The sequence below is a fragment of the Plectropomus leopardus genome, chromosome 5 (assembly GCF_008729295.1).
Source record: "Plectropomus leopardus isolate mb chromosome 5, YSFRI_Pleo_2.0, whole genome shotgun sequence".
Lineage (NCBI taxonomy): Eukaryota > Metazoa > Chordata > Actinopteri > Perciformes > Serranidae > Plectropomus > Plectropomus leopardus.
Window position 1 is genome coordinate 29,627,143 of NC_056467.1, and position 24,151 is coordinate 29,651,293.

The following is a 24,151-nucleotide window of genomic DNA, read 5'->3' on the forward strand; positions in this document are numbered from 1 at the left end:
TCTCCAAACAGTGAGAGCAAAGTGGGGACTGTTGCTCCTGCTGCTTTGTCTGGATGCTTTTGACGAGAAGGTGTGTCAAATTAACTTTTTTTGTTACGAGAGGATTGATTGGTTTTATTTCCTGATAGCATCCCTGGCTTGAGATCACTTTATTGTGTTTAAGGACACAGCCACAGAGGCAGCTGCTGTGTGTGTGTGTGTGTGTGTGTGTGTGTGTGTGTGTGTGAAGTCGGCATGATTCAGAGGCGCTGAAAGCATTTTCTTGTGAGCTGCAGCTGTACACTGATCACATGCTGTTAGTGCTAAAAAGAGGTAGTCAGAGTGGAGAGCGATAGAGGAATATCAGATCTGTGGGGACGTTTCTTGATGGCTTGGCTGCTAAAATTCAAATAAAGTGAGGGTTTTTAAAAAACATTATATTTTCTTTTAGTGCACTGTGGATGTCTGATTAGCTCCGGTTGGCTCGAAGCCTCAAGGGTCATCTGATCAAACTCCAGAAACAGAGAAATAGGAAGGCCTTTTTCCACTTTAAGCACAGGACGTACTGTTGCTGAGTTCTCTTCCTTAGAGACATTTACTTGACATTACAGTGTGTACGGAGTTGTCCTGAGTGATCTGTGAAGAGACCTTGTAGGTCAAGGTCAAGAAGCCGGGTCCGCAGAAAAGACTTGGACAGTACGTTAGGATCTGCCAGAACCACTTCATTTGTCTGAGAGTTACGACTGGTGAACAACACACACTGACATGTGGAGGTTTGTTTTACAGGATTCACTTTGATACTGTGGCTTGAAATCATATTTTCAAGTTGGTGTGAGTCCAGAAGCAGCTTGTTGTTAGATTCACTGAGACCCTCTTAGTCTCACCGTCTGTGTGCATGTTTGGCTGGGCTCTGTTAGCTTTTGACAGCTCCGCTCCGGACTCATTTCAGCGTCTGGGACGTCATTGTCTTACCTGTGTGTCTGAGTCAGAGGCTGGCTCATCACTCCATGTCTGTCTGCCCACTGGGACTTTCTCCATCTATGCAAAGAGGGCACAAGTGTTAGGTGGTTTTCACAGCAGCAGCAGCAGCGACAGCGGTGGCACCAGCAGTCTTGAACTTTGAGGACTCTCCACACTGCATTAATTGTTCTGCTGTGTGTAAACACCTTGCGTCACTCACACCTCTCCCCCAAGTGATTCACTGTTCCCTAAGCATCCCCACTTGGAGGCAAAGCAGTGAGAGAAAAGGTGAAGGAGGATTTACTCAGAACCAAAGTGCATACGTGGTTGCAAACAGTCCGGTAAGCACCATGAAGCTGGTGTTCTTGATGCTCATGTGTGTGTACATGGGCAACGTGAGCGGTATGTCTACGTGTAAGACGCTGGACCTGGAGATGGTGAAGAAGAAGCGCATCGAAGCCATCAGGAGCCAGATCCTCAGCAAACTGCGTTTGCCCAAAGAGCCTGAGCCGGATCAGGCCGGAGATGAGGAGGAGATCCCCACCTCCCTAATGTCCCTCTACAACAGCACCAAGGAGATGCTGAAGGAGCAGCAGACCGAGGTCCAGACAGACATCTCCACAGAGCAGGAGGAGGAGGAGTACTTTGCCAAGGTGCTGCACAAGTTCAACATGACCGTGTGAGTGCTAGAAAACACACCAGACATGTACTGTGGCACATGGACACCTATGTCAAGAACAGGGGCTGATGGTTTTACAACAGCACTAAGAATGTCAAGTAAAAGTACGACTGAGATTTATGCTCCTACATTTACAGGTACTTAAGACACACTGCTCAACACACACACACACAAAGCAAAGACCCTGGAGATATTCACAGAGTTCAAAATTAATGTTTTGTGGGTCAGAAATCTAGTTTAGGGAAGTTAGTTGTTACTTGTCGCTATACTTAAAGTTTTATTTATTAGTGCTTTTCAAATATCAAATCAAATCAAGGTTATTTATACAGCACAATTAAAAACAACCGCAGCTGACCAAAGTGAATAGCATACAAAAAATAGGTGAAACTTCACAATAACAACATCAAATGTCAGGAGAAAATACAAACCAATATAACATATACTACTGCCACTAACGATAAGAATGATAATAACAATGTCAATAATAATATATACTCAAATCTAAAACAGAAAATTTGTAAGATCAGTAACAGACATAAAATATTATAAAATGCAAAAATATTAAAACCACTAATAGCAACCTGAAAATATGTACGTTTTAAGATTTGTCTTGGAATTGTCAATTGAGGGAGAACATTTTATGTGAAAGCGGATGGCTGTTCTAAAGCTTTGAAGCAGCCGCTGCAAAGACATGATCTCCCTTTACTACTAGCCTCAATCGAGGGAAAATGAAAATACATTCTTCTGGAAGTCTAGGAGGCCTTGAGCTGCAGAAGGGGCAGAGAGGTTCAGAGAAGTTCAGGGGTGCCAGCGAATGTATTGCTTTAAAAACAAAAAAGAATCCTGAATCAATTCTGTATTGTGCATACAAACACTAAAGTTAGTTGTCAAAGTTAGTTCTTGGAAACGGTGTGTAATTGATGCTAAGCATTAAACATTCTTGCATATCAAAAATGCACGTTTACTGTACATTTCTTGCTCAGACTTGCAGTAATACGTTGTTGAAGTTTTGTCTTCATCCGACTCAACTCCTGTTTCCAGGATAATTAAGATGCTCATTTGCACTTTAGTTCATAAACTTTGTCTTTACCCACCGCCATTTTCTTACGAGTGCCCGATCAGTACTACGCATTTGCAACCCGGTGGTGCCAATTCGTCAACATCAGACAATGACGCACTGAGGCATCGTTTAGCAGCTTTATAAGGTGCCCTGGATGGCGGCATTCCGCATAGGGCAGGCAGGATGGGTTTGGTTTCCTGTGGGTTTGGTTTCTGAAACCAGAAGTCAGTCACCGCACCTGCTCTTTCTTAGTAGCCCGTCAGCATCAGGCACCGACGCAAAAATGCACCCTTTAGCAACTGTATGAGACGTCCTGGGCAGCAGTATTTTTCGGAGGCTCCGCCAGCATTTATTGGTCTCGGCCCCAGGGTCATTCAATTTTTAAATAGGGAAATATGACAACTTCTGATAAAACAGAATTCAAAACCAAGATAAATATGTAAATAAATGAATAAATATATAAATAAATAGCAAATAAGGTACAGGTGGGGTACCTAGCGTTTCATATTTTGATGTGATTGGCTTGACGAGCAACTCTCAACAGACACAAGAAAAATGAGATGCCACGCCTTTTAACTACTTCCATCAGCTCTAGAGAAGCAATATGTTTAATGTTATTTTCCATTTGCCCAATTGGGGAAGTGAATTTTGAGATTTACCAGCCTGATGTTGCATTTTATTTGCCCAGAGTATTCATGCAGTCCTCATTGTTGAGCCCTGGATTGTGTAGATTTTTCTGCATGTCTAACATCACAGCTGCTAATAGCTGAGCAAAATCAATCTGTAACAAGAACTACTGTGTACAAATATACAAAAAAAGTTGATTAAAATGTAATTAAAAGACAATATTTCACATTCTCATTTTGCTGGTCCACCACAATTCAGCATAAATTAGCCTTAAAGCAGTCGCTGGTCTGGACAAACTTAGGCTACAGCCCAAATTAATCATCATATGCCCGATGGCTGGTGTCAATTCCGATCTCGTTTATAAATTCCCCCAACATGTGTACCCCCTCTGATCTCCTCCCAACATCTTCAGGCATCAGGAGGAGTTCAGAGATCACAGGCGGTACATGTTAGCAGCACCGTGTGGTGCAGCTGGCCTTATGCTTCGTGTTGCTTTCGTGGTGTCTATGGCATTTTTACTGCTTTATTAGCGATGTTTGTTTGGCTTGCCTGTATACTCTGTTTGTTCAGCCAAATGGTTTTTGGCTGTAATTGTGCAATGACTCCCGCAAACTATTATGATAAACAGATTTTTTTTCTCAGTTTTGTTTCTCTGCCCCATTGTTCTCTACATGTCCATACTCCTCACTCTATCAGGCAGGCATCCACTCTATCCCTCTTTTATCCACCACTTCAAAAGGAAGAGTTGAGTGGATGGACGGTGCTCAGGAGTGAGCCAACCAAACGGAGAACAAAGGAACCTTCGAAATGAAGGGGTACAGTTTTGTTCTGCTTAGATGAAAACCAAACAACAGGAAAGAAATATGGGAAAATGAGAAGAGAGAAGTCATGAAATGCACTCCTTCACCCTCACTCTCTTTCTCTCTCTCTGTCCCTCAGGGTTTGGGGGTTTCCTGTAACTTGAGCACTGGGTTCTCCCTTGCTTATCCTGTCACTTGTTCTCCATCATATCTCTTTCTCCCTGTCCGCTTTACATTTCATTCCCATATCTCTCTGCCTGTGATTATTTGTCTCCCTCTCTCTCTCTTTCTCTTGCTCTGCTGGGTTTCCTGAGTTTATTATCAGTGTGTTTGCAGTGTGTTTGTGACAGGGCAGCTTGGCAGGAAGGAAGGCAGGCTGATGGCCACTGAGATCTTGAGCATGACTCAGGTCCGGTGCAAGCGGTGCCCATGGGGAGCATGTGTTTCCTACCTCTGTGGAATGCCAGAGAACACCCATCAACCGTCTTAAACAAGTATTTCACTGCTGCAAAGAGCTCATTAAAAGGGGCTGTCTGTGGTATTTTTGCTCAAGAGGTAGAAAACCTACAACTACCAGAATGCATTGTGCCGTACCAGACCAACTACAGCTCGTGCAGGTGTGTGACATAACCAAGGGACTGTGTCCGTCTTTTAAACCAACTTTATTCAGTGGCCAAAAGTGGAATTACAGCAACTGACAACATTTAGTAAGACTACAAGAGCCACACATTAAATTATTTTATTACCATTAAAGTGAGCGATTGAGTGTTTTTGGCTTTGCGCACCACAGAGCATTCATTGACATAAGCGAGCTTTTCCACACGAAACAATATAGTCCTCCAGAAACACCACTCAGCCTTGTTTTTCTGGCCACTTGTGGATTAAAAAAAATCCTGCAGTCCAAAAAGCATGTTCCCCATAGGCTATAATTGTAAAAGTAAACATCAATAAAACTGTTGACAGGACTGCTATGAATTTTGGATCCATGGAGGTGTTATATTATATTGCCCACTTCCTGTTCACAACTTCTTGTATTACAGCTAAACAGTGCACTAAAATGTGTTTCTGAAGACATTTTAGGTGGGAAATGGGCAAAAGAGTAAGAGAATCATGGTATATATTTGATTAGCACTGTCTGGTTTCAGAGTTTGACCTGGGTTTAAGAGAAAGAGCAAAAGAGGGGCATCTCTCTCTCTCCTGATCTGCTTCTATTCTCTTGTGTCTATTGTGGTGGGCAAGCAAAAATGTAAAACCACATTCTCTAGATGCATAGATGTATAAACAGAGCTGGATACAGTGTTGGAGGTAGGGCCCAGTTCATTCCTGTGAAAGTTGCTCAGTGGAGTATAAAGCCAAAAAAGCTCAATATTCACTGTATGATATTACCAGGATCCTCATCATCATGGGGTCCACTGAGCAAGCCTACTTCAGACTTTTGGCAGCTAAGCAGCTGAATTTGCACACAAACTCCTGCACACTGCCTAACTTGCAAAAAAAAAGAAAAAATTGCTTCAGCCTACTGGTAGTGTTTTTGGGAGCTTGGTAGTTCAAGCAACAGCCCTTGAGCCAATGAAAATCCTTTAGATGAGCTGAGAGATGAGCAGGGAAATCTGTCTTCTTTTAAGGTGGAAGGAAGTTTACCACGGTTCACTTACACATTCTACCCACATTATTATGATATGAAGCTGGTTGAAAACAAAATATCCCTTTAAATCCTTAGCACGGCTCCTTAAAACAGACTCTGCACACTGGGAGTGTATGAGTGTACGTGTGCAGGCCTAGAAAGAAGTGTTTTGCAATTATTTTAATAAACCACACACAAAAGGGTGTGGGAGACAATTCAGCTTCTGCTTCTCTGTGAGTAAACTATGTTTGAGTGAGGCAATTAAAAAAGAAGCCAAGTGCAGAACAAGTTTTTAAAATATCCATTAACAAACCCTGTTCGTCACTTCAATTTGCGGTTCTTTTTATTGGAAGACTCACATTTTCCTGATGCCCCCAAAAACAGCCTGCGGGGATACATTTTTGTGTGCAGAGCATTTTAATAGTTTTAGCCTCCATCATGGTAATTGTAAGGTGGATTAGGCTAGATTCCCTCATTTAATTAGCAGCCCCCCTGCTGAAGCCCACATAAACTCGCATTCGACACTGGTCCAAATGTAATTTAGCTCGTTTACAGAGAGAACACTTTTCCCCTTTTTGGAAATCAGCCACTTTCAGGAGTGAAATGAGTTCATGGCTAAATTGTAGAGTAAATAAAGCTGCTGCCCTTCAATGAAGAAGCGTAGCAACAGGGGTCAGTTTGTGTAAAACAGGGTGAAGTGGGGAAACATTGACGAGTGGGCTCTGTGAGGGTGGAGTCGAGCATATGAAGGAGGCAGGTATTTAGTCTGTTGCTGGAATCTGAATCCTCCCACTGGTAATTACAGAGCTGTCTCCCTACCTGTCACAACAGCTGTCCCCGGCTTACCTGCACATAGGCCCTGATTCAACACACAAATCCCCCCCCACACCCATGTTCATACGCAGGCTGGGGTGCTGCCTTTACCCCTATGTGCAGGCCTTTTTCTCAGCTGAGCATGAAGAAAGAAGATGTTAGACTTTTGATCAGCAGTTGAGTGATACTGTGTTAATTGGAAAGTAGAAGTGAGGATATAGCTTAATTATGGCACTGCAGGCAGCGTGTTTCTCAGGGGAAGTGACTTAATTTCCTGTTTCGTAAACACTTCTCTAACCCTTAACACATTTATCTCAGTTTACTCAAACTGGACGGAGACTTTCCATGCTTGGCGTTGCTTGGTACATCCTCACCAGTTCACTGCTCTTCATACTGTACTGACGCTCTTTCCATTCACACTCTCACAACCAAACATTTGACTATGCTCTGGGTGGGACTGGTTAAATGTCATCTCATTTCCCTTTACACTCCAGCTCTTTTTCAGTTTCAGTTTGGCTTCACTACAAGCGGTGAAACACTAGCAGCAGCACAGATGGTGATACTGGTAAATGATACACAAGCAGCCGTGACACGGAGGATCCTGGTACAGTCAGGATCACAAAGTATGCGATCACAAAGTATGCAAGGCTGGGTCGCTCCTGTTAGAGAGTAATTCCTGGACTTGAGAGAAGAGAATCCTCCGGCTCTGGCAGGCTGAGGCAGAGTAGAAGGTTTGGGCCTACGCCAGAGCTGGGCTCCATTGATGCACATCTCCAATTTCTCTGCACCCCCACACACTCACACCCTCACAACTGTGAGTTATATTCATATGAGTGCATTCTTCACTTTGCTGTTTTCTTTGCCAGTTACAGCCCCCTCCTTCCTCACTCTCTTCTCGTTCACACACACACACACACACACACACACACACACACACACACACACACACAATCATCACGCCTTCTTATCTTTGCACGTCTCCATCCGCCCTAATCCCCCACAATGTAACGCTGGTAGATTTATGGTGTTAAAGCCTTCAGTAGCTCGACTCTGTTTTCTGTCAGCCTCTGCAGGGGGAAAGTTCCTGCTGTGATGATATGGGCACGCTCCGGAATAAAAGTTGCAAATATGGGCAGGAACACTGTAAGAAAAAAAAACTCTCTCTATGGTCAACTGTACAGCAGCTGGAAGAGATGAACGTTTGGCTGCTGTTAAGGTTATTGAGTAACACTGTGGATTTAACTATTCTATTTTATTAGTGTCTGTGCGCGCAGAACTCTGATGTTTGTTTATGAAAAACAGAGTAATAAAGTGTTACATTATTCAGTAAATTGCAGTAATGTGTGTATCAGGGGTTTCAAAATAATGGAGTAATTATATTATACAAATAATTTTAAAAATAGTGTAATATATATAAAAAAACAATTAAAGCTACATGATTTGAAATTTCACATAGAAACTAAGCCTAATGGAAACACATCAATTTAGAAAAAACTCCTATTTATCACAAAAAAATTGTGCTCACATGAGTTGGTATTTCAGGTGATTTGAAAGAGTCATATTTTGCAAAACTACAATGGAAACACTTTTATTTCGCTTTCATAGGTCACATGATGATGTAGTTATGTGTTTGTCTGTAGAAACTGGCTCCCTCGGGCGTGATGCAGCAGGCGCTACAAGAGGCGTTATTGCATCAAATAACATAATTCAAAAGTTGAGCATAAGATTCGGAAGTTTTGAATCCACAGTTATAATACCTCTGCCACTCCCATGTTACCTTTCCATTATCGCTCGCATAATATGCATATGTTGACTTTGATTGGAAATAATGATGTCTAGTACAGTGGCTGTAATAGAAACAAACCTGCATATGTTTTCAACATCCATCGCCATGCTTCTTACTATTTTATTGCGAGGGAAGAGGTTGCATAACAGTATATCGCTTAAGTTTTGCGTAAATCTGTAATGGAAACCTGCCTAATGATGCACAGAGGCAGATTATTGCAGCGGTATGATACTCACTGGGTGTGTCAGTTTAAGAGGCAGCAGGCAACAACCCTCTAATATCGACGCTTTGTCAGTGGATGTCGTCGTCAGATAGACGCACAAAGGCCTTGGCCGCAGTGTGATACAAACTCCACCTGCGTAGCTCGCTGTTCGTTTCACGTGAGTTTTGTTGTGTATTTTGAAAAGCCACAATAGCTGTAACAAGAAAAAATTGACAATTAGACACCAGAGGGTTACCTAGCACGTCATATTTACACATATAGATCCAATGACAAAGTGGTACTATTTGACCAGTTTGGATGGGGAAATTAAAAATCCATTGATGATTTCTGTTTTTATAGTTTCCATATGATAAATGCTTCAATTTTGGTTATTTTTTTGAGAAAACATGCTTTTCAAACCCGCTGGTGGATTCTGGGGTTCAGAGGGTATTTAAAATACATAGAATAAATAACCATTTTAAGTTGTATGCACTTCCACTCAGCCAAAATAAACACAAATATGTTTAAATATGCAGAAGGTGCCAACAGAGAGCCCAGATCCAATATTTATATTCTCTTATGTAATACAGCCAGGCAGTACCAGTCTAGTTTTTTATCATCTCGTGCGTAATCAGACTCATATTTTGTGCGCATATTTATGACTGTAAGCCTCTGGGGAGTCTTGTGGTTTTGATTTAAGATTTTTTTTTAAAAAATTGTTTTATTTATTGTTTTCTGTACTGTCACTGACACTCACGAGTCTTCTAAAGTGGCTGATAGAGGCTCAAAAACTAACATCCATAGAAAAGTTTGGTCTCCTTTTGAACTAGAGCATCTGCAGATCAGTTTCATACTAGATATTTTATTTTCCACTTGAGTTCGGCACAGTGCGAGATAAATTAGTCTCTGTTTTTGTTATCTTCAACTCCTAACAGACGCTTCTTTTAGATTCTAGTTTTTTATAAAATTACTCACTCTAAAATACTAACAAAAATAGCTCCTGAAAACGCTGATCAAAAAGTTAAAGCACTTAAAAGAAGAACATTACATTTCCAATTTAAAGCAGTTCTTTTTCTACATATATAAGGTTGGTTTGAGACAGCTTAATATGACAGGCCTGTAGGACATCCATTTTCCATTTGTCTCTCTCACATTCTTACATACATACCATATACATGCCATATTGTGCCTTTATGCAGTACTGTGCAAAAGTTGAAGGCCACATTAAACTTTATTATTTTAGCAAGGTTAAAATGATCATACATATTTATTTCTCAGTCATCTCTTTACTAAAATACAACAGATCATACAGGAAATATGAGTATGGTATAAGTATTTAGTGTGGCCTCCCTTTCTATTTAGCATGTCTTGAACTCTCCTGGGCAGACAATATGAGATTTACAATACTAATCTTCCACCCAAAGCTCAATATTGTTTGTTTGAGCTACCTGTTGTTATGGTTGTATGATTCCATGTTTCACACTAAATACTGGCCGAAGACTTTTGCACAGTACTGTACAATCCAAAACTCATGATCAGTCTTGTCTATAGGTTTATGAAATCTTCTAATAAGTAATTGTTTTCAATCCCCCAGCAAAAAATGACACAGCCATCACCAAGACCTCCAAAAGCACCCTGATGTTCTTCAACATCTCAGAGATTCGGGAGAGTGTGGGCGATTACCGTCTCCTGACCAGTGCCGAGCTGCGGATGCTCATCAGACAAACTAACATACCTTCTGAAGAGCGGGTGGAGCTGTACCAGGATCTGGGGACATCGTACCGCTACCTCGCTTCCCGCTTCATCACCAACCAGTGGAAAAACAAATGGCTGTCCTTCGACGTTACTGAGACCCTACAGAACTGGCTCAAAGAAAATGGTGAGAAAACAAGCTTTATTTATCGATCTGGTACCACTATGTCCATTTGTTTAGGTCCAGATTTTATTTATCTTCACAGATTAACCTTTTGAACCTTTTGGGCAAATTGGCTTGATTTCTTTTAAAAACATTGGGAGAAGGCAATAAGCAACTTAGCAAATTTGCTAGAAATTAGTTTTTGTTTTGTTTTTACAAGTAAATAACCTAAAAAGAAGCACACACAAAAAAAGAAAAAAACAAAATAAAAACAAGAAAATTACCTGATAAAGTCCCAATATACACACATGCAGATTTCTGTAACAGAATTTTAAATACAGCATTTTTATTAGGCCCATAGATTGAGTTTTATGAGCATTTCCCCCTATTTTAAAATCAGATTCTAATAATTGTATCTCCTTTAAAAAAACAACTAATTTTCAGTTCATTTTCTTTTCATAATTCCTAATTTCTTGCTGATTGCTAGCATCTCTTGCTAAGATGGTCACTGCCTTTTTCCCTGCAAGTTTTTAAAGGAAATCAAACAAATCTTCTAGGTTTTCAAAGGCCTTAGTGCTTGTGAAAGGCATCTAAACTCAGCACAAGAAAACTGATGTTGATTCAGATTTCAAACGGTTAATTAACCAGCACGTTTTAAAAATCACTCAGTGTTGTAAATTTCTGTCTCACCAGAGGACGAGCGGAGTTTCCAACTTCGGCTGTTCTGTGAATGTGGCTCGACAAGTGACGACCGTGGCTTCAGTTTTACCATCTCTGGGATCAGTACTGGTAGGGGAGACACAGGAATGTTACAAATGATGACACAGCAACCACCCTACATCCTGACCATGTCCATCCCTCAGAACATCAGCAGCCACCTCACCTCGCGCAAAAAACGCTCCACGGATACAAAGGATACCTGCACAGCGTAAGCAGTCCTGCACACATCACATTGCTTTGCTGTATTTTATTTTATGGCCTTTTTTTTTTTAAAGCTGTACTTAGCAATTTAAAGGAACCTTCAAAATGCAGTGACCAGTAAAAACATCTACGCAGTTTTTGGTTCTAAAAACATCCTGAGAATGGAACAATGCAACCAATGCAATGTTTTAGTAATGGTTTCAGCAGCAAGTTTTCTTTTAGTTCCCAGGACGTTCTTCTTAAAGTTCTGGTAATATTCTCTATAAACCTCAAAAAATTTCTTTTTTTTTTTGACAACATGTCACAACACATTACAAGGTCAGTAATCTCAGGCCTCAATAACATGTTTGAATGTTGATTCGAAAATGCTCTCCCTGTGTTCTCATGTAACATTGTGTGAACATTTTATAAAAAGAACATTCTGTGATCTCAATATACCTCTCAATATCAACAAAACATCCGCAGAAGTTTGCAGTTAGTCAGCATTTAACCTTACAGGGGCATTATTTGAAATGATAAACATCCATAAAACATTATTTGAACATCAGATTAAAATATTTTTCTTAAAACATCATTGCAACTTGTCGGTAATGTTAGCCAATATTGTAGTAAAGTTCCCTGCTAACTGGGGCTGTAAATGCTCAGACACTCCAAACCACCAACAAAGAACGAATAGCGTTGAGGGCCGACTAAAGCATCGCCTCACGTTGCTGTGTCTTATCCCAAAAAGTTGCATTAAAGAAACTGACAAGACTACAGTGAATTAGTGCCTAAGTTCTGCGCTTCCATGAGAGGAAATAATGATTCATACCAGCAGGCAGTGGTCATCTGTACTTGTCATTCAAAAAGGAAACTAAGAGACGGACAGGACGGATTCAGGACGCTGTTTGCCATCTAGCACATAAACAACACAAGATGTTGTAAGAACATTTATGTTTATCATGCACTAGTGAACAACAAACAATTGTGATCCGTTTCTGCTAAAGAACTCAATAGGTTAAAAAATAGTAGCTTGTTTTGATCTCACTCCCTTTTGACTCATGAACTGAGCTGAACTGCCAATCAGGCTCCACCGGCGCTGATGCAGATTCAACATGCTGCGTTGGCTTAAAAAAGGGCAAACAATGGCTGACTAGTTCCAATGTTGCGGGAAACAGTGAAAAAACAAGGGTGAGAAATGCTCACCATTGACCTGACATTGCCCAACAGCTGACCATCAGCTTGGTGTCAGTTAAACATATTAAAATGCAGTTGCATTTGCCCAATGAAAATAAATGTTGTTGTAATAATCAGGCACATTTACTAAAGAATATTGTTTTCAAGAAATGCCATTTGTCATTATTCAGTGAGGTGTTTGTCATGTTTCGTAGTTCATAGCGAACAGTGCAAAGTGCGAAACATTTTAGCGGTCTATAAAATGTGATTCGGTTAATAAAAAATGAGGTTAACAATTTCAAATGGCTCTTGAAATATACCCTTTTTTCAGACAGTGTTTAAATTGTGTTGAAATTTGAAATTTTTATTTATTATTTAATATTTGAATAAGTGCTTTCTCACTTCTAGACTAGTGGACTTTAAACAGCAGGGAAATTCGTTGTTAGGAACATCCCTGGTAAATATCATTTGTTCTTTAAAACATCAGGTTGTGTTGTTTATGTGTCACCTGCTTAACTACTTAATTTCCACTATTTGGTCTTAAATCTGTCTTGTTGGTCTCCCTGTTTCCCTTTATTGAATGACGAATACAGGCGACCCCCGCCAGCTGCTATGGAGAGTTATTGCCTGAACCTACGTGCTAGTTGGCCGTTGGGTGTAGTTTTGGGGGTTTTGTTTAAGACCAACTTTTGGGCTGAGACACAGACAATACTAAGAACACAACAGTCAACCTTCATCGCAACTAATTCTATGACATCAGTTTGGGCCTGAAAGGGATTTGTCACTTTATTATGAAAGAAGTGGCTGCAGTATATCAGTAATCAGTAAATAGAGTAAATCTTCGTGATCTTGTTGAGGATTGGAAAAACTTCTCAAATGCAGCTGTAATTTTTTCACAGATGGGATGTGTGTAATCTTAAATTGAAACTCTCCTTAGAGCATCTTTAAAAATGACTGATCTTCTACAGCGACTAAGAATCTCTACAACGTCTCACCATGCACCTTCACACAAGACATTTCCCTGTTCTCTCTTCACAGCCAGACAGAGACCTGCTGCGTGCGGAGCTTGTACATTGACTTCAGGAAAGATCTGGGCTGGAAGTGGATACATAAGCCAACTGGCTACAACGCTAACTACTGTATGGGGTCCTGCACCTACATCTGGAACGCTGAAAACAAATATTCTCAGGTACAGTGCAACACCTCACTGTAGTGTGCAATTCATATCTGATTACATGACTGAATGAAGGTCTGGCAGCTCAGACTGAAAACTTTCTCACAACTAGATTTTTTCTCCCTGTGGTTTCTAAAAGACTGTTTTGATTCACACACCAGTAATGTGGAACACAACAAATAAGGAAGTTTGTGTTGTAACAGATGGTTCAGAGGGTTTAAGTTAGTGCTAAAATGACCAAGAATTTGTTGGTTGACAGAAAATAAACAATTCTGATGAGACATTTGTCATTCATTCAGTTGTTCCAGCTTCTAAAATGTTGTTTATGTGACATTCAGAGAATTATTCTAGCAGCAAACAACTATTTGCAACCTAAAGTTGTAGTGGAGTAATGGCATCTTGAGCAGAGAATGAAAACATGCCCCCCCCGTGTGTATTGTAATCCTATCTTCACTGTGGTTTGTTGTGGTAAGCTTGTCCAGCTGCACACGCATGTAAGTGCATGTGTGTATCCCATTGGCTAGCTCATCGCCACCACTTTGCACTTCCCTTATATAGATGTTACCACTGGTATTGTGACACTGTTGTTTTAGAAACAAAGCACCCACCCTCTGGTTCCCCCTGTGGTTAACACTGGGCGAGTTTCCATCATAGATTTGCACAAAACTTAAGTAAATGTCGATTAAACACAATTGCGAGATGACTGCATTTCCATTGAGTGATGTTCTGCGATTTCTCCATCTCTGATGGATGTTCAAAACATGAGCAGGTTTATTTTTGTTGCAGCCACCGCACTAGCTGTGATTGTTTCCAATCAATCAATCAGGCGATGTAGGCATGTTATGCAAGCAATAATGGAAAGGCAAGCCCCTCTTACATGGGAGTGGCCACATATGAGGGATTTCACTATAATACATCCATGGGGATTTCTGGGAGGTGATAGTCCACAATTTCACAGATGAATTGTGGATCCGCTCAACTTTTGAAGAGTTATGTGATGCAATAACACCTTTTGTAGAGCCAGTTCCTACCAACAAGCACATAGCCATAGCATCATGTTACCTATAAAAGCCAAAACAGTGTGTCTATTGCAGCTTTGTGAAATATGGCTTTTCGAATCATCTGAAATACTACCTCATGAGAGCATAAGCATTTTTTGTGATGAATGAGTATTTTTTCAAAATTGACCTGTTCCCATTAGTGGTATTTTATGTTGGCAATTTCATTTTGCACAACTTGAGGGATAATGGAAACCTGCCTACTGTTAGCTCTGTCAGCACTATTGCAGGGGTTTAGTGTTGTCTATGACGTTAGCACCATTAGCTGCTAACCATCTTAGCCACCTCCATGTAGAGCACTGTGTACAGAAAACTTCTATGCTCTGAATTTTAGGTTGCTTTAAATGTGAGATTTTTGCTGTCCCTGGTCAGACAAAAGAACACTCATTATATTGAGCTCAGAAAACTGTGATTACAATAAATATAATAATAATATATTAATATATTAATAATAATATAATAATATAAACATAATAAAAATAGTAATTAATATAATATTAATAACAATTCTAGCGTCAACAGTTTTATTTTTTTGATGCTCTATTTGATAACCAGATACATGCAAAACAACATTGCCATCAACCTCAGATGTCCATCATTCTGAAACCCCAATATTCAGAAAAATGTCCCGTCTGGCCTGTAATCAACCAGCCCTGTCGCAACCTTTTTTTCTTCCTACTGTGAATGGCCTTACTCTGCCTCTGATTGGACCTACCGGTATATTGTTTCCCTGACGCACCTTATTCCTCTAGTACTAGCCAATCAGAGGCGGAATAGAGCGAGTGAGGCTTTTGTCACAGTAGATTAAAAAAGATGGTGTACGATAAGGTCCGATGATGTGTTTGGGAGAGTGTGTTTTTTCAGAGCAGTAGGCATTTGTTTTCAGGACAACAAGCTGTCAGACAATTGGTCTTTCAGCCAAAAGTGGTTAAGGAATAACGGGGCATCAATACAAGGGGACGTCCCCCTGGAGACTCTCAGGGTGGTTCAGTTGAAATCACATGTAACTAACATCAGTTGCTTGCAAAATTACTTGGAAAACACATTTGCTCTAGGTCTTAACTCTTTTGAAAGAGTTGAATAGCCTCTTAAACAGCATTTACTAAAACATTTACTGAATCTATGCAGTCAAAAAAAGAAACTCTGGTAAACATTATTCATAATTCTGTTATTAATTAACAAATGTTTTAATTAATAAATATTGTTAACAGTAAATTAAATGCAGAAATTATACAAAGACTGTTGAAGAAGTGACACTTTGTGGCTAGTAACACAAAAGTAACAAACGTACTCAACTCGTAAATCCATTTTCTATTACACATAGGTGTGGATTTTTTTTTAACATGTGCGAAGTAGCAAAGGACTTTTATTTTGACAAAAATAAAGACATTACATTCACATCAGAAATTGATGCAGAAATGGCTCAAATTGTTGCATAAAAATTCAGCAGAATGCAGAAAATAAAGTGTTTGATCCCTAAACCTCCTGTTTCATTTGTGTCCCCCCGATGTTAAAAATTAATCCTATGCCTTCTCTATTGCAGCTGCTTTGTGCGTCATATTTGTGATGAAATTCGGAGCCAAGTTCTCTGTTTTCATGTGTTTCTCTGAACATAATTGTTTACAGATTTTGGCCCTGTACAAGCATCACAACCCAGGAGCCTCTGCCCAGCCCTGCTGTGTTCCCCAGGCGCTGGAGCCCCTGCCAATCCTCTACTATGTAGGCAGGCAACACAAGGTATCTATACTGCCGCCAAGCAACCTTCATCCTGAGGTGAAATGTTTACAGAACATTCTCTGTGAAAGCAGATGATTTATCACGTCACTGTTGATTTTCACTTTCAGGTGGAGCAGCTGTCCAATATGATTGTGAAGTCCTGCAAGTGCAGCTAAAAATACAACCCCTGCTCGGCCTCTGCTCAGACATATACAGAGACGTGTTTGAGACCACAGAGAGCAGCCTGTGACGGAGATAAACGGGAAGAAAATATTTAAAGTCATCTGGATCTTTGTGGTCCACCTTTCCTCCTGAGACATTATCATGTTGGACGCACACCAAACCATGGACATCTTTATATAGATATTGTTTTCTATGTGTACATAGTTTTTTTCCTTGCAGTAGTCAAAACATCTGTCTTGAAATGAATTAATTTATTTGTTGGAGGGACAGATCTGTAAAGAAGTGATGTTCACGTGTAAAAGGCTGTCAGTTTGACGTGGAAAAGGATAAAAATGATTTATAAAACCCATAAAAATATGGATGCCAAAGGACATCAGGACCAAAATGACCTTGATGGAGCAACACTTTTGTTTCCACAGCTGACTGTCTGGAAAATTTCTGTTATTTCCATATCATAGTGAAAGGTGCTAAATCCCAGGTATGGAAAACCGTGGTTGTTAGGGTTTTCCTGGACGATAATGCCACAGGTGTTTTTGAAGAGAGTTTCGCTTTAAAGGACAGCAGACAACCGCAGGGACAGTCCAACCTGGGGAAACTCCCTCTGACTGAGAGGCTGGTCTCGTCAGCCTAAAGAGCAACATTTCACACGAACCGTCCATCAGTTTTACTTTCAACCCACATGATTTATACAATGCTTTTTTGTGTTCATAGTTGAAAGTCAGCTTGTCCTCATGAAGCGTCCCGTGCTGTCAAAGCCGTGAGTAATATGAGTGGTTATAAGAGTGATGACACCATGTTTTCTCGCTCTCAGGATTTACAGCCAGCTTGTTGTCTTTAGACAGTGAGGGTCGGGGATGTGGTTGTGGCATTGGTTTTTAGGGAAGCCATTCAGACTCAGTACACACATTTGCTGTTTGTTTTTTATCGCCATAGTAAATTAGGAGCAGTTTATTGCCTTTTTTTATTTCAGGACAAGTTTGTACTTTCATCTGAAGTGTGATGCTTTTTGCACAACTCAAAAATTAATTCAGCTTGTTTTAGGAATAAAACCAACACATTTTTTTTCAGTTTACCTAATTATTTGTAGTGCACTTACCATTTGAAATTTGTAAATATTTTAACAATTTGAAATAAACATTGATGTTAAATTATCACGTCAGAGTGGAAGATTTTTGTGAGCAAAATAAAACCACATGCATTGTTTCCACTTGTCAGTGAGCTGTGTAGTGAAGGTGTGTGTTTTGCGCTTGTCAGTGCATGCATGTGTATGTGTGTTTTAAATTACGGTAAGAGGAGAGAACATTTTGCGAAATGAGCACAAACTGAAACACACCTCGCGTTTTGTGGGCATGAAACGCCATCACTATTTAGATATCCAATTTTGTTTAATTCGTCACAAGAACACATGAATGAAATGTTTCATCATGTTATTGTTGGCTGTGTTTTGGTTTATGAATGTGTAACTACAACACTAACAAGGCTCACTCTAACACAATGAAAACATTAAAGATTCTTATTTTCAGGTGATTATACACCAAAGGAAACATACATACTATATTATAGGCCATTTTTGCAGATGTATCCTCCTAAATCCTAAAAATTGGACTTTTAAACATCTCTCATGATCCTTTGCAGATGGGGATACACCTCTATCAGTGTGCAGCAAACACACTTAACACGTCTCTCTGCATATTTTATAAAACAGGTTGTGGAATGAGCACTGACTGTCCACTGTCAGAAGAGAGATCCACCAGTGGAAAAGTGTGCCGTATGCCAGGTGCATGTGGCCTATTTCTGGGCAAGCTGTGGCTGCCTGTTTACTCTGACGCCTGTGGACCGACTGAAGAAGAGCAGCCCCGCTGGGCTTCACCAACGGCTATGCCAGCATCACTAGAATTCCCGGAAACACAGCCTCGTTCTTGGCACTGCCTTCACCTGCAGGGATGCACGCCCTACCAACTTTTTTTTTTTTTTACTATCTCCAAGCACCCCGTCCACCCCCACCCTGCCAGCCCCACCCCTCTCCCTCAGTACTCAAGGGATTACTGGCAGCCCACGAGGCTAAATTGGGAGTGAGGAGAGCAGGTCCAGACCCGTTCGTAAGTCCCAGACTTAAGGGCAGTGACTGCATGGAAAATTAAACACACATACTGTACACATGCACATGAAAACACTGAACTCACTGACACACAGCCGCAGCTCAAGCACATCAATGTCAAATACCTTACATAAGCTACAGAGTGGTGGTGGGGGATGCCTGTGCTGCTAACAAGGTGACAGCGATCTGTGCTATCTTGTTCCAAAGCTGGTCATGTTACCCAAAGCACAGGAATTTTTCCTCCTGCGAGCCAACACACAGAGTGCTTGTTTGGAAAGTGCTCTCCGGAGGCACACAAACAAAGCAAAATGAAACATGATCAACATAATTGAATCCCCTTTTGTCTTACCTCTCAAAACGATTCAGACAGATCTGCTGCCAGGTCTTGATTTTTAATGGTGCCGAGGCACAAGATGTGCTGTTTTATCTTGGCCGGGTGGATGTAATTGGAATGGTAAAAGACTTTTTTTTTATTCTCTGAGAAAACAGGATCATTACTAAACCCAAACAAGCACAACATGAGTTTTGTTGGAGGAGACAAGGTCATTAAAACTTGTTTCTGCACTTCCACCTGCTTGACTTTCTCTGTAATGACCAAACAAAGAGTATGAATGTCAAGAGGCTCGTAAATCCATCACAGTGTTAATGCAACAGTCCCAGGGGGAAGTCAAACTCAAGTAGGCTTGTCCTTCTAACCAGTGCTTACTTCTCAGCAGCTGCTTCCTCTCGAGCCCTGAGGCTTTTTATGGGACTGAGACAAACTGCTGACACCTCCTGCACATCCCAGAAAACACACCAAAGAAAAAAAAGTGCACTTGAATCCATTTTAACATGTACAAGTGTTACGCAAGTGAGAAGAGTGAGGACGGATGCCTGCAGCATTTCAAGGTCAAGCAGGTGTTCTTTTACCACTAACGCAATCCACGTGCCATATTTATGTGACTGCATGAGTAACCGGAAAATTGTTCTGTTGTTGTACTTCATCAGAGTGAAGAGACAATTCCGATATAATTGGCCCTTTAATTGCATCCATGTGCTGTGTCTTCTTTTATCTGCAGAAATGAAAGGCTCTGCTCCATGTTACGCTGCCTCAAACATTTTTTACAAGTTCACATCAGTTTTCAAACTGATCGTGCCAAGCTGATTCGCCACGCTGCCCGTCCTGAAATGCTATTATTACAACATCTATGACATTTGCAATTATATGTCCACTGATCTTTTTGCCACAACTAGTCATTAAAAGTGGAGCAGTAGAGCAGGCCGGTGTAATTCCTGTGGACTCAGACGGAGCTGACTGTGACCTTAATAACACATTCTGGTGTCCTGCTGCTGCTCAGCGCTGCTTCACAAACACGCAGCTGCTCAGAGCCATTGTTGCTCCAGGTGCTGAGTCTGTGTGCATATACACACAAATACTCACATATCAACAAACATGCCTCCCTACTCCCAGTTATGTCTGTGATGTGATTATTTTTTTTAAACAATAAATTTTAATTTCAATTTAATTTCTGGCTGCTATTTTTGTAATAATTTGACTGATTTTAAAACAAACAAACAATAATAACAACAACATTGCAAATATTTTACATTCCTATTGTACAGTGTATTTTTATTTTTAAAAAAATATATTGTTGGCTCATTAACCCATCATGGCATTTATTGTCTTCTATACAGACAACATAAAACACATCAACACTAAAATATACTAAAGGTACACAACTACTTCATACAACCTCCCTGCTGCAGGTAATTAGGTGGAACCACAACCATATGAAATAATAAGTATTACAGCGGCACCATGCCAAGAAGAATTAGTGTAGTGTAGAATTAAAAGAATTAGTGTTTATAAAAAGTTCTTATTAACTATACACTCAAAATAATCACATAAACAGACAATGTTTGTACCTCTACTCCCCTGTTCATCCTAATGGTTTTGCTCCTGGAGCTCTTCAGCAGGTGGCCTGATTCACTGTTTTGGCCCCGCCCCCTGCTGAGGAGACAACCAGGAAGAGGTGAGTAGTGCTGCCATTGTTTGACTTTGCTGTTTTTATTTGCTTCGTAACTGCAGAAGACAAAGAGAGCGAAACACAAAATACTAAACTGTGACTACTACAGGTTGATGTTTTCTTGAAACAAGCAGGATGACCTGCCTCTCTGTGCTTCCTCAACTACACCCCTTAATCTATCAGCAAAGATACCAAATGTTTGAATAACTCAGCCTCTCCAGCATGTTGCCATTACAACATTTAACACAAATTTACCCCTATGTAACTGTGTCAGACACAGTTTTACTGATGTGTTTGTGTATGTAATGTATTTTGTGTCAGATATAAATTCATTGCCATTTAAGTTCATAAAGTCGTTAAAAAGTCATTTAAAATTTAATAGATATGCTGTTCAAAAGAGTAAAAAGTATGATACAAATGTGTCTCAAAGGTACTCTAAAAATGTTAATAAATAAAAAGTATTTATTGCCTTTAATGTGAGGTCCTTACCAAATGCAGAGAATAACACCACCCCAGTGTAGTTGAAGGCATTGTGGGAAATGTGGTGTTGTGTGGTGAGGTCATAGGTCTGTAGCATTGTGGGTAAGAGCAACATGGCTGCAGATGAAGAAGGTATGACTTACAGTACAGAGTAACAATATTCTACATGTGGTCTTTGAGGCACACATGGTAATTATTCTTTGTTTTGTTTCCTATTTATGTATAATGTTAATGTGCTTTACATGGACATTGGTGGTGCATTTTTGGTCAGTTTGTTTTATTTGGCACATTTCTGTCAATTGGACTGCTTAATGATGGACACTAGATTAAGAGTGAGTGGAAACTCACTTCAAACTTTTATGTCTTTTATTTTTGTTGTAGTTTTCATGGTGTTTGGCAGTTTTGACTGTGTTTGAGGGTGTTTTACGGTGTTTGATGGTGTTTGGCAGTTTTTGACAGTTTTTGACGGTGTGACAGTATCTGAAGGTGTTTGACGGTGTTTTCAAGGTGTTTGGCAGTTTCTGACAGTGTTTAGAGGTGTTTGACAGTGTTTGGCGGTTTTTGACGGTGTTTGACAGTGTTTGGCAGTTTTTGACGGTGTGACAGTGTCTGAAGGTGTTTGACGGTGTTTAAAGGTGTTTGACGGTGTCTGACAGTGTTTGACTGTGTTTGGTAGTCTTTGACAATGTTTGACAGTGTTTGAAGGTGTTCGACGGTGTTTGACGGTGTCTGAAGGTGTTTGACGGTGTTTGAAAAGTCTGAGGAAATAAAGAGGAGAGCAAATAAATCTTCAGAAAACATCATTAGGAAGCATGGCCATTCATTCTTTGGACCAGTGTATATATCCTCTGCATGACCCTGCAATTTTGTCAGATCACCCCAACTTAACTGTAAGTTTACCTATTTTAAACATATCCAATTTCATTTCATTGTAGAGCAGTGAGCAGCATATTGACTGGTGATCAGCCTCCCCTGCTATCGCAAACAGTAATTCTGTGACAAACACTGAAAACTCTTAAAAATAGTCTCAGACTCCGAAACAGCATCACAGCAATTTTTGCGATTTTCACTTCCTCCCATAATTTTGTTGCAAAGTAAAAATCAGCTATAAACATTGCAACATGCAATGTGTGTGTGTGTAAGTATAACTTACACGCACACACACACATGCAGACAGAATCTTTTTGCATGATTGTTTATTGTTTGATTGTGATACAGATAAACTATTTTTTTGTGTGAGTCCTCAGATATGTATCATAGTTTCCACATCAATATTGCGATGTTTAGTGTAAGGGCAGAACTGCTGATTGTGCAAAAGGGCTGGCAGCGAGTCGACAGGTTTTTCCCCTCTCCACCTGTCTTCCCTTCACCGCTGTCCCTCTCACTTCACACCTGCAGTTTAAAGAAGGTGTTTATCACAGTCTGAGTCAGCCGGCCATATCTTTTCCTCTCTCATCTTTATGTTAACCCCTGCCAGCTCTTTGAAGGCTCCCTGGCCATTTGGAGTTATCACCTGAACCAAACACGGCAGATGATAGGGGAAGAAAACAGATGGAGGTGAATAAATGAACGGGGAAGAAGAAAAGACCACACACGTCTGCTCGCTAGCTAAAAGGTTTTAATGTCTAGAACAAAAAAATTAAGCGGGGAAAAAAATCACAAATGAGGACCTTTCCTTTTTCACCAGATGGTTTCTATGCTCTCTGGTCATGTACATAACCAGTAGCTAACATCATAGCTTGACACACAGAGGATCAAAGACAAAGAAGAAACTCAAACCGTCTTCAAAGTGGAAACTACAAAGGGAAAGTATGATAAACCATGCGAGAGTGTCTGAGTGTGGTTATAAAGCACGCTGCGCCCTGACTCATTTGCTGGACCTCAGTAAGTTAGAAACGTTTTCTAAAAAAGGAAAGGTACCAATTACATCTCCGGACTGGCTGCTTCTCACGGTACCGCCCCTCCGCTTCCTTCCTTCTCTCTCTCCCTCGCTCTGTTCCTGGACACAGAGGGACAAATCGGCCCATATAAACAGCTACCATCTCCCTGGGTAATAAACAGAGGACAGGATCTGACTCTGGGGTCTGAAAAGACAACATGTAGACTCTACACCCAGAGGGGAGGCTGCCCCAAAATAGCAGTTTAATCTCACATCCCTGACGGAGGAAGAGACCCCAGTGGGTGATGGTGACGGTGGGAGGAGAATTGATGAGGTTTCAGGGTCCCTTAAGCAGGACTTAGTGAGCCTCAATTACACTAGCATGTGTAACTCAATGAGTTTATAATAAAGGGTTTCCTTTAACAGCCTTTTCTCACAGCCTGCATGGTCTTACTCCCAGAGCATCAAAATACATCATTTGGGCTTTCCATCAAACCATATGCGTCATTATTAGATGCTCAGAGCAAAAGCAAACAAATACTGCACTTTGACCCAGCAGTGCAATGTTTAAGACCAACAAACTACAACATAGGTTGCAGTCTTTGTGGTACCAAAAGGCAGGGCTTTTTTAGCATCATGCTGCAGCCTTTCTGGCTGTGTTTGTGGCACTCAAAACCTGTGTTTAAAGCAACAGGCTGCTGACTTTTCAGCTGCGTTTGTGGAACTAAAAGCCAAGTGTGTTTTTAATGGCACACCACTGCCTTTTCAGACGTGTTTGTGGCACTGAGTGCCACAAACACGCTGAGTTTTTTAACAACATTTCCCTGACTTTTGAGTCATATTCGTGGCACTCGAAGCCGAGTGTTTTTAGTGACACACTGCTGACTTTCTGGCCATGTTTGTGGTGCTCAAGCCTGTTCACTTTTAGCATCACACTGTCGCCTTTCTGGTTTGGTTTGTGGCACTATTGAGACCAACAACCAACACTGGTTGCAGCAGTTGTCGCACTTTTTTTGCGTCATGCTGCTGCCTTTCTGGCTGTTTGTGGCACTCAGAGCCTGTATTTATAGCTACATGCTGCTGACTTTCCAACCAC

General features: G+C 40.6%; 1 protein-coding gene across 1 annotated transcript; it reads left to right on the plus strand.

Moving 5' to 3' along the window:
• The first annotated feature begins 852 nt into the window (after window positions 1-852).
• tgfb1a (transforming growth factor, beta 1a) lies at window positions 853-17,744 on the plus strand. Its single transcript, XM_042486690.1, has 6 exons — window positions 853-1,617; window positions 10,125-10,409; window positions 11,079-11,313; window positions 13,500-13,650; window positions 16,320-16,430; window positions 16,538-17,744. The coding sequence occupies exons 1-6, from the start codon at window positions 1,290-1,292 to the stop codon at window positions 16,583-16,585; spliced, it is 1,158 nt and encodes a 385-aa protein (XP_042342624.1). The 5' UTR covers window positions 853-1,289; the 3' UTR covers window positions 16,586-17,744.
• The last annotated feature ends 6,407 nt before the right edge of the window (window positions 17,745-24,151 follow it).

Bases quoted from the DNA above. Each gene is read 5' to 3' on its own strand.
- tgfb1a (XM_042486690.1), top strand. From the start codon at position 1,290: ATGAAGCTGGTGTTCTTGATGCTCATGTGTGTGTACATGGGCAACGTG. The intron at 1,618-10,124 runs TGTGAGTGCTAG...TCAATCCCCCAG, and splicing joins GCACAAGTTCAACATGACCG to CAAAAAATGACACAGCCATC. The intron at 10,410-11,078 runs GTGAGAAAACAA...CTGTCTCACCAG, and splicing joins GAACTGGCTCAAAGAAAATG to AGGACGAGCGGAGTTTCCAA.